The 10,542-nt window shown below is 39.1% G+C and overlaps 1 protein-coding gene across 11 annotated transcripts in view; it reads right to left on the bottom strand.

Moving 5' to 3' along the window:
- Positions 1-5,694: 5,694 nt before the first annotated feature.
- Positions 5,695-10,542, bottom strand: part of unc5ca (unc-5 netrin receptor Ca) — a 467,777-nt gene continuing 462,929 nt past the window's right edge. For all 11 annotated transcript variants that reach the window (XM_073951925.1, XM_073951920.1, XM_073951922.1 and 8 more), the window contains one exon: positions 5,695-6,979. In XM_073951925.1, the coding sequence (XP_073808026.1) occupies positions 6,817-6,979 (163 nt within the window). In that variant the 3' untranslated portion in view covers positions 5,695-6,816. The remainder of the gene's footprint in view (positions 6,980-10,542) is intronic.

Here is a 10,542-nt window from a genome sequence, read left to right as displayed (position 1 = left end):
TGTGTGTGTATTTTGACTGAAACTCGCGCGTGCCCAAATAGACACTACCACACCATCCCACTTTAGTTCCTCCGACACTCCCCCCTAAACAGAGCTGGACACGCCCACTTTTCTGACTTTTTCCAAAGTAGAGGTGTGAAAACACCCTGCTGAAACGAGGGGGTTTCAAGGCCCTTTAAAGGTAAGGTATGTAAGTTTGATACCCAGTGGATTGTACTGGGTATTGCACTCCTTGTTCAAAACACATGCAAGCACAGGTTGCCAGATTGACAAAAGCAACAGGAGTGTGCCAGACTATTGTTAAATTACATACCTTACCACTTCTCTGGAGTGCAGTGAGTGCACAGTATTCTGTGCTTCTGAATGGCTGTTTACATTTCTGTCATGTTTGTCTTGTGCAAACAGCCAAATTGCTCATCACTGCAAATCTTGCCACGTAGTGTGTTGATAGGACACGGGGTTTGAATGTAACCTGCTCAGCTAATGTTAACTTTCATAATATTTATATTATCTGCTCATGTTGAATTTGAATTTGCGTGTCATTTGAGAGTCTGCTACTGTCCATCAGAGGTCACATTTTGGTCACGGACGCATGCTCTGAGAGGCTTCCTGACCGAATGAATGAAATATGCTGTTTTCCACCAAGGCAACCTGAGGTGCTGAATGATAATTGGCTAAAGTGGCAGTGGGCAGGTTAAAGGGACCAACACAGAAGAGCCGACACGTAACTCACATTTTCAAAGCAGAATATCTGACTCCAGCATTGTTTTTCAGATAAACAAGAATGTTCACTTAGCATGTTTCTGAAATATCTGCAAACACATTATGGTATTTCATGCTTTAGAACAGTCAAAAACTTACATACAGCACCATTAAACAGCTAAGTTGCCGTTATGTTCACTTGCTCAACAGAAATGACACAGAAAACACTGGAGTGCTTAAAAGCCGTGAAGATCAATGTATTCATCAGCAGATCGCTGGTATGTCAGCATATGTTTTCGGCTTTAAAACGCTCCAGTGTCTCTGTATCCAGAGGCGGACTGGCCATCTGGCAGACCGGGCAGTTTCCCGCTGGGCCGATGTACTTTTTGGGCCGGGCTGATAATCTTCTCATGATCTTGATTGGCCCATAAAACACTCAGCAGACTGTTGTGTTTTTCTGCCTTATTTATTGACAAAATGCCAGGGCTCATCTGTGATTACACTCACAGTCACGGCCATCACAGTCATTTCTGTTGAGAATATGAACACCATGGCAAATCAGCGCTGTTTAAGAACACACTCAACAGCGCTCAAATGTTAGCGGGAAATGGATGTTTTTAAAATATCAGCAGAGATTAGTCTCGAACTCCAGTATCGTGACAATGATCATAATTGTGTTCAAAAACAATTTAACTATGAGATCATGTCAGCTTTGAACATTTTTAACTCATGCTGCGTTCACACCAGACGCGGCAAGCGCGAGTGATTTACATGTTAAGTCAATGTAAACGCGCGAATAGACATCCTGCGGCGCGATACGCGCGAATGGCGCGAATTACGAGAATTGTGCGGTGCGCATGGCGCGAACGTCGTGTCGCAAATTGATCGTTTGACGCGCTTAATGCTCTTTTCGTGCGAATCACTCGCGTTCGAAAATCTGAACTTCAGCGGACATTCGCGCCGCGTTAACCAATCAGGAGCTTGCTCTTGTGGGGGCGTGATAGTGACGTATCGCCTGTTGTCGATGTGCCAGGGGAAATCCCCCAGCAGACACCGACAAGAAGTTCATCAAACTGGGCTGGGCTCAGTCAGAAGCACCGCTGAAAACCTCCATAAGCCAGGTTCAGATTCTGGAGGAGTCTATGAGCTTAAAGAGCTGGATGCACCTCTGAAAGGATGTAGTGGACTCAGACATGGCTCTAAAAGTATCGACGCTGTTTTTCAGCCTTTATAAAGCACATAAACACTGTTATTTTCTTCCTAAAATCCATGTTAGCCCTTTAGCTATGAAGCTAGAGTCACGGGGCAGACAGAAGCCCTGCCCATCACGCGAATCCGCGTCTGTTCTGAAGTGAATTTGACACGCGAATGAAGCGGATTTGATGAGCGAATGAAGCAGATTTGACGCGCGAATGAAGCGGATTTGACGCGCGAATGAAGCGAGTAACCTCAAATGTTCACGTGACTATTTACGCGCGAATATCGTGATTTATCCGCACGTTCCGCGTCTGGTGTAAACAGCATCACAGCTACTGATCATTTATGATAAAAAAAATGTCAAGAATTTTCTGACAAAATGCCAATATTACAATAAAAATGTATAAAAGGTGAAGAAACAAGATACTACAGTAAGTCGATAAGCAAAAGCTATTAGACTATTACGAAAAAGACTATTACGACTGAAAAAAATCTAATTAACATATTAAAAAATGTATATGACCAAAAAAAAGAAAGAAAAATAATTTGTAATACTATGATGTGCAAAGTATTTTTTGCCTCCAACACATTTACACGTTTAAGGAAAAAGTGTGATTTTTTTCCTCCCTTATGTGTCAGAAAAGGTCTTCGTAGCATTGAAAATGATTCACAAGTCAAAAAGTAATTATGTGTGTGGAAAAAGAGCAACCCTCTGAAACACGTTCTTCTCTCTCACATCACCAAATCGCCATTCCCTGCACCTCTTTTAAAAATCATGTGTATTTAAATATGACATCTTTCATTTGCTTTCATTCTGACATTGCTGAAGCCGAGAGTATTTCTGAGATCTGAGTTGTAGTTGAAGTGTTTGTGTGAACTGATGAAACAGGAAGGATCTTTCGTTTTTGCCAGATAAGGGTGTGTTCATGAGAACAGCAAAACTAATATCGCATTTAACCTACACCTCTTCCAGGAGTTTCTGTCCTAACCACACTGAAAAAAGAAAGATTCATTTAATTTACTATGTTTTTGAGGTTAGTGGTTGCAAACAATATACACTACCTGACTAAAGTCTTTTGGCCTATTCAAGTTTTAGAAAACACAAAAAATAACTGAACTACTAGTTGATCATTTGGTATCAGAAGTGGCTCATATGAAAGATTACACTTGTTTTACCTAAATAAAATGATCGTGGCTTGCTTTTGAATTAATTAGGACAGTAAGGTCTGACTTTGCTTAGACAAAAGTCTTGTCATTTAACAGAAATAATGTCCAGTATAGAATATAAAGTCCTGCTGCAGAGGAAACAGAATGAATATTGTGTCTGACTCCATCATGAGCTTGGAGGACTGCATCCATACATCTCTGCAATGACTCAAATCACTAATTAATAAAGTCATCTGGAATGGCAAAGAAAGCGTTCTTGCAGGACTCCCAGAGTTCATCAAGACTCTTTGGAATCATCCTTAATGCCTCCTTCATCTTACCTCAGACATGCTCAATAATGTTTATGTCTGGTGACTGGCCAGGCCAAATGATCGACTACAAGTCAAGTTATTATTTGTTGCTCTTACAACTGGGATCGAAGACTTTTGTCAGTTAGTGTATATGGACTATTTAAACAATGATGTTCAAATTAACTTGTTTAAATTTAGCCCAAATAAATTGTTTGCAACTACATACCATAAAAAAGTAGTAAATACAATAAACAATTTGTTTTGTTGTTCTTGACTAAGGGGACGTTTTCTATTTCTGTCTTTAATCACTCATCTTTATATAAAACATAATACATGCATCATCCAGGTGGAGGCTGCACACTGGTGGTAGATGAGGAGATCCCCCCCTATTGTGTAAAGCACTTTGAGTTTCTACAAAAGCGCTATATAAATGTAAGGAATTATTATTATTATTATTATATGTTCTGACTGGCTGTGGTTGTTTCATATTGTACTGTATGTTTGTTTGATTTTTTACTTTAAGTGTGGCAAACAAATGGCTTGTTGCTGGACACCGCTTGCAAAAGTCGTTTATTAAGTTCTGCCAAAACTGCAGCTGCTATTTTTCAATTTAAAATGTATTTAAAATGTTTTTGAGATGTATATATATATATATATATATATATATATATATATATATATATATATATATATATATATATATATTACCGTGCTGCCGTTGACTTGTGTAAAAATAAACTATAAATATTGTATGACCAAATTGTCTACTATCAAATACTACTATCTACTATCAAGTACCACCAGGCTCAGAACCGCTGTTTTTTGCTAGGTTTGGTTCTTCACTTTTTTAATTTATTTTAGTGTTTATAGACTTTTATTTTGTTATTAAATGAACTGAGTCAATAGTCAACTGATTGAGCTCACTGCGATATAGTCTGCATTATATGATAATAATACATTTTCTTTCTCATTCTGCATTATTTAATGAGCTGCTTTCCCGTTTAATATTGTGAAGCTGTTTCGAAATGTAATTATTGTTTTATAAGCTTGGTGACAAAGAAAAAGGTCCTAGTGATTGGAAAAGAACAACAGACTTTGAAATTAAGCATTTTAGTAGTTACAATAACTACAGTTGTTATCAAATTTGGCAGAAACCATAGCCATCATGGTACTATTTCCAGCACAGGCTCATTCTGAAGACATACCCATATATACATTTCTTGAGACCCCAAATTATGTAGCCACAGGAATGTATGGCTGCATTTCATATTTGAAATGAACGCTCTAGGGTGGTAAGACACCATTTATTTTTGCTACCAGCTGACAGATTACCTTCATGTAGATGGCTTTTCCGCTGTTACCAGTTTATCAGTTTACAATGGTAATAAATGTACATCGGATGATTTTTGACGCAGAGCGAAGTCGACCGCGATGACAGGGCTCGAGTCAAATGAAGAACGGTTCCAGAAAGCAGGTAAGACAAAAACAAATGACATAAAATAAAACAAACAAGTAAATAACAGGGTGAGAATGTGGTAAAATCTGAAAATGTGGTAAAAACCAGGCGAGGGCTTTCCTTTGTCTGGATTGCTTTTGAAAACACTGCGGTTGGGTTTAGGGCAGGGGGTTATCAGGTCAAACGGTGTATTTTAAAAACACTACCGGTTGAGTTTAGGGAAGGGGGTGATCGAGTCAATTGGTGTGTTTTAAAACACTATCGGTTGGGTTTAGGTAAGAGGGATATCGGGTCAATTGGTGTGTTTTGAAAACACTATATGTTGGGTTTAGGGAAGGGGGTGATCAGGTCAATTGGTGTGTTTTAAAAACACTATCGGTTGGGTTTAGGGAAGGGGGTGATCGGGTCAATCAGTGTGTCTTGAAAACACTATCGGTTGGGTTTAGGGAAGGGGGTGATCGGGTCAATCGGCGTATTTTGAAAACACTATCGGTTGGGTTTAGGTAAGGGGGTGATCGGGTCAATCGGTGTGTCTTGAAAACACTATCGGTTGGGTTTAGGGAAGGGGGTGATCGGGTCAATCGGCGTATTTTGAAAACACTCGGTTGGGTTTAGGTAAGGGGGATATCAGGTCAATCGGTGTGTCTTGAAAACACTACCGGTTGAGTTTAGGGAAGGGGGTGATCGAGTCAATTGGTGTGTTTTAAAACACTATCGGTTGGGTTTAGGTAAGGGGGTGATCGGGTCAATCGGTGTGTCTTGAAAACACTATCGGTTGGGTTTAGGGAAGGGGGTGATCGGGTCAATTGGTTTGTTTTAAAACACTATCGGTTGGGTTTAGGGAAGGGGGTGATCGGGTCAATCGGTGTATTTTGAAAACACTATCGGTTGGGTTTAGGTAAGGGGGATATCAGGTCAATCGGTGTGTCTTGAAAACACTATCGGTTGGGTTTAGGGAAGGGGGTGATCGGGTCAATTGGTGTATTTTAAAAACACTATCGGTTGGATTTAGAGGTAGAGGAGGGTGGGTCAGTCAGTTGACAGTGACCTTTGGTGGATTTACATAAAAATAGCAGGCGCAAATGGCACTTGTGAGGGAAATTTGAGATCTGAAAAACGTACACAGCAGCCTCTGGCGGATTCACAAAAACACAAACTGGAAAAAAGTAGTTCCTGGGACATATTTGGCACTCTCCAGAAATGTATAAAGGGGTACGCAATCAGAATGAGCCTGAGTTTGTTTTCATAAGGGATGAATGTACTCTTTTTACTACATTGCATATAGTCGAGTGAAACCCACAAATGTTACTATGAAATACTGATGCACAACCCATGCAGAATGTGTGTGAATTCATCAGATGCAGCAAAAGTCCGCTCAACTCTTCCGGGCCAGTAAAAAGATCATTACAGTGTGACGTAACATCGCATTCCCCAAAAAAATCAAATAACAAAACCATTACTTTTCAAATCCCTGGCAAGTGCTCATGTGCACTTTTTGTTCAACAAAGCAATTGATATTTACGTCTTCGAATAGCTGCATTACAAAAATAATACAATTCAAATAATCGGATCAGAACATTAACTGGATTTTTCAAGGCCACTTTAAGGTACTCCGTAGACACACTAAATACTGTATTCATGTCTCAAAATATTATACTACATGAGCGTTCGTTTATTTTTTTCTGCAACCACTAGATGGCACCACAAAATTCGGTAAAAACGATCACTAAAGGAGACGAGATGTTTTTTTTCGGCATTTTTCATTGCGCAAACACACATGGGGACTTGACTGCGCGTGCAAACTAGTTTTTTTTGGGATTTTGGTTGTCTAGTACGAGCCTGAAAAGTCTTGACCCTGTTCGTAGTTCACCTTTGACCACAGATTGGTTTATGTGGACATCGTTTCCAGGTGCTTCACGATGCTGAAACCTCAAAATGCTGTTGACTTTGCCTTGGGTTTGATGGCGGATTGGGCTCGGTATAGTACATGAAGCAGTGTTTTGGTCACTGCTCTTTGGCCGTGGTGCTAATGCTGTGGTCGTGTCGGCCCATCTCCTCCAGGACAGTGGCGAGCTGGTTCAGGTTTCCGTCTGGAAAATGTTGAGCCTCCCACAGGTCCAGAATCACACCGGTCGGACTCGTCTTAGTTGCAAAATAGTTCAGATACCTGTAGAGCAAAAGGGAAGGAGACACTAAGAAGTGTGCATGGTATGTCACAATATTTATCTGTGGTATGGACCCTGTGTTAACATGCATTTTGAAGGATCACATGAGAAACACGTTATGGAAACACTAAGATATGAATAAAATCCTTTAATATGCCTTTAAGGCAGGGGTTTTCAAACTCGGTCTTTTCGTTCAGGTATCCAGCAGATTTTAGCTCCATTTGCCTCAACAAACCTGCAAGGATGTTTCTAGAAAACCCAGTAAAACCGGGGTCACACTTCACCCTTCTCCCCATAGACTTCCATTCATATGCACACAAATGCATCATACTGGAAAAGCAAGCTTGTGCAACAAGCTGTATACAAACTGGGTTTCAAGATGATACTCTCACCTGCAAAATCGCATCACATGACTGCATGAGACCAATCGAAGATTGAAACATGACCTCTCTGGACAGAAATTTTAAATATGGACCAAACACTTTTTAAAAAATGTCTAATCATCTTGTTTATTTCCGCCCCTTTTCGCAACACTGTACAACCGAATTTTGCATGCTCAAACTCTAGTGTGACCGCAGCATAAGAGCATGATTCGGAATGTCTGAACCAGGAATGTCTGATTAGGGTTGGAGCTAAAATCTGCAGGACACTGGACATCCAAGACCGAGATTGAGAACCGCTGCTTTAAGGTCAACAGTTATCAGATGAATTGTTTGTTGGTTTACATCACGATCATTTAATGGAATTTGTGCAAATTCTCCAGATTCCCTTACAATGCACACTGGGGAAGAAAATAACAGCTGAGACTGTAATATCTACATGTACCATCAAGTCTGAAACTATTGATGCCGCTGGCAAATTCAGACTTAAAGTTATTCAACTATTTTTTTTTTATACCAGAAATTACATCTCCTAAAAGATAATAAGATTATGTACAAGAGGCATCAAAAATGAATAAAAATGTTCACTGTAAAAAAAAAAAAAAGAAAAGTTTCAATGAACTTAATTGTTTTTACAAATTTAAGTGGATTGAACACAGAACAATTGTCTAAAAAAACTCAAGAATTGTGTTTATTCAGCACAAATCATTTTGAGCAGCAAAAATCATTTTGAGTGCTTGAACAAAAACTTAAAGTCTTACTAAACTGAACTGAAATAATTTCTACCAAAGGTATGAAGAATTTTAGGCTTGACTGTATATTAGGGTGCTTTCACACCTGTAGATCCATTGTTTTGTTCCAAAACAGGAGTTAAAACTGTTACAATGTTGCTCTTGTTGTTGGTGCGGTTCACTTTCACACGGGAAAGACTGTAAACAGACCAAAAGAGCTAAAACAAGTCACGTGAACTCTCCTCACATTGGTCAGAGTTTCAGGGTTTATTTTCCGTTGGGGCTCAGCTGTCATGTGTCCTTATTTTACTTTATGACAATGAGCAATAAGACATTAAAAGTGGAAAGCTGTGCTTTCATTTTGAATGGTGACACCCATCGCTTTTAGCTTGCTTGCTACATTTCCCAGAGAGTAGCTTTTAGTGTAGTTGAGCTAAATTTTAAGTCGAGTAGCTAATAGCTTAGCTGACTAAATTTTTTAAGTAGCTTGCCCAACGCTGTTGGCAAGTATTCTTGATACTAGTATCAGTATCAGTATCGGATTAACCATATTAGGATTAACAGTCATCTGATCAAATGCTTGTTGATTTAAATGATGACAAATCAAGGGAATTTGCGGAAATTGACTCCAATGATCTTTATATATTACAACCAAAGGATGAGGGACAGAGATCTCCATCAGACAGTCCTGCAGAAAGTGTCTCTATCAAAGCAGAACTCTGGAGAGCTCCTCTTTCACTTTCAACATCTTATTTTTGTTCTTCATCTCTGTCCCCGGTGAGCTCCTCAAGGTGAGCATACTGCTCTCCAAACTAAAGTCTAGAGCGTTTGAAAGCTGATCTCCGGTTTTTCAGGCGTCCTGCAGGAAAAGGCTGAAACCATAGGGGTCCTGCGCTGCTTCTGTCTGCTCCTCTAATTGGATGAATGATAGAAACGCGGCTCATTGAAGAGTCGATGTCAGCGCGAGTGAGCGTAACTCTTCAGATTCTCCAGGCGGAACGGGAGGAAATTTCTCTTCTGCTCTCCTGCTGTTAATGTTCCTCAAACGCTCCTCTGAGAGACTTTTACTGCAGCTTCCTTTGTCTTTCAGCACTTTTAAAATAAAATAAAAACTACTCTGCGGTCTCTGCTCACTGATGAAGAAACAAACGCTGAAAGGACAAGTGCTAAAAATATTTTCATTTATTTTAGGAGAAGCATAATCCTTGTAGATTTAGAGGAGAATACGGTTGATACTGTGTTACACATCACTTGGGAAATATTTTATCTTACTTAAAAAATATAAGATTTTTAGTGAGGTATACTTCTCTAAAAGTCGAAAATGATTAAGTTTGGCATATTTTTTTGTACTTTAACCATATTACTTTTAGCCATTTGTCATTTTTGTCATTTAGTCAAAATTCTGAATTATCTTAGTCAATATTGTTATTATTATTTTTTTTATTGGCTACAAAACAAACCACTGTTGTCTGATGACTTGCCTAGTTAACCTAATTAATCTAGTTAATTAAACCTTAAAACATTGCACAATATAACTAGTAAAATATTATGTACTGTCATCAAGACAACATGGGCGAAGCAGTGGCGCAGTAGGTAGTGCTGTCGCCTCACAGCAAGAAGGTCGCTGGTTCGAGCCTTTGCTCAGTTGGCGTTTCTGTGTGGAGTTTGCATGTTCTCTCTGCGTTCGTGTGGGTTTCCTCCGGGCAGGGCCGGAATGGGACTCCTTTTCAGCTCTGGAGTTTCAAGCCTTAGACCGGCCCACCTCAGTTCATGACTGACTATATTAAAATATCATCACTTCCAATTCAGTTTCTTATGACACCATCACATCTTTTTCAAGGACACAGCTGCTTTAGAACTTCAAATGTTTTCACAAATATGACAACAGTAATTCTTTATAGATATCCAGTCCTTTGTAATGGTCATAAAAGAAAAAAATAAAATATGTACACCTATATAATTAACCCAAATAGTATTATATGTCTTAACTAAAAATGAAGAAAAAAAAAAAAAATAAACTTTGACTCTGGTAAGGTTCGAACCCGAGTCAGTGGCGTTGTTTTGCAACATGCTAACCGCTAGACCACAATGGCACTGTAAGGATAATGTGGTAATAAAGAATAAGTATTGCACTGTTATCTGCTGCTATTAATGTCTACTTTTTTTTTTTTTTTTTACCGTTTTTAGATTTCTGATCAAGTTATGTCAGATTTATTAATGTAGTGAATCATCTGGTTTTCATTGAGCAGGTGTAATATTCATTAATATTAATTAATATTCACTAAGGTGCCGCTGTTTGGGGTGGAAAGAGTTAACGTTACATCATCATTAACCTGCGGGCTGCATTCTGCTCTTGGGGCTGCGAGAAAATAGATAAAAAGAGCGGAGCTGCGTCAAAATAATGAACAAAAAGAGTGAGCTATGGTAAAAAAAAAACAAATAAATGAAAAAAAA

This window comes from Danio rerio, chromosome 5 (genome assembly GCF_049306965.1).
Source record: "Danio rerio strain Tuebingen ecotype United States chromosome 5, GRCz12tu, whole genome shotgun sequence".
NCBI lineage: Eukaryota > Metazoa > Chordata > Actinopteri > Cypriniformes > Danionidae > Danio > Danio rerio.
The sequence above is the reverse complement of the archived record's forward strand: the minus strand, read 5'-3'. Positions and strand labels throughout refer to the sequence as shown.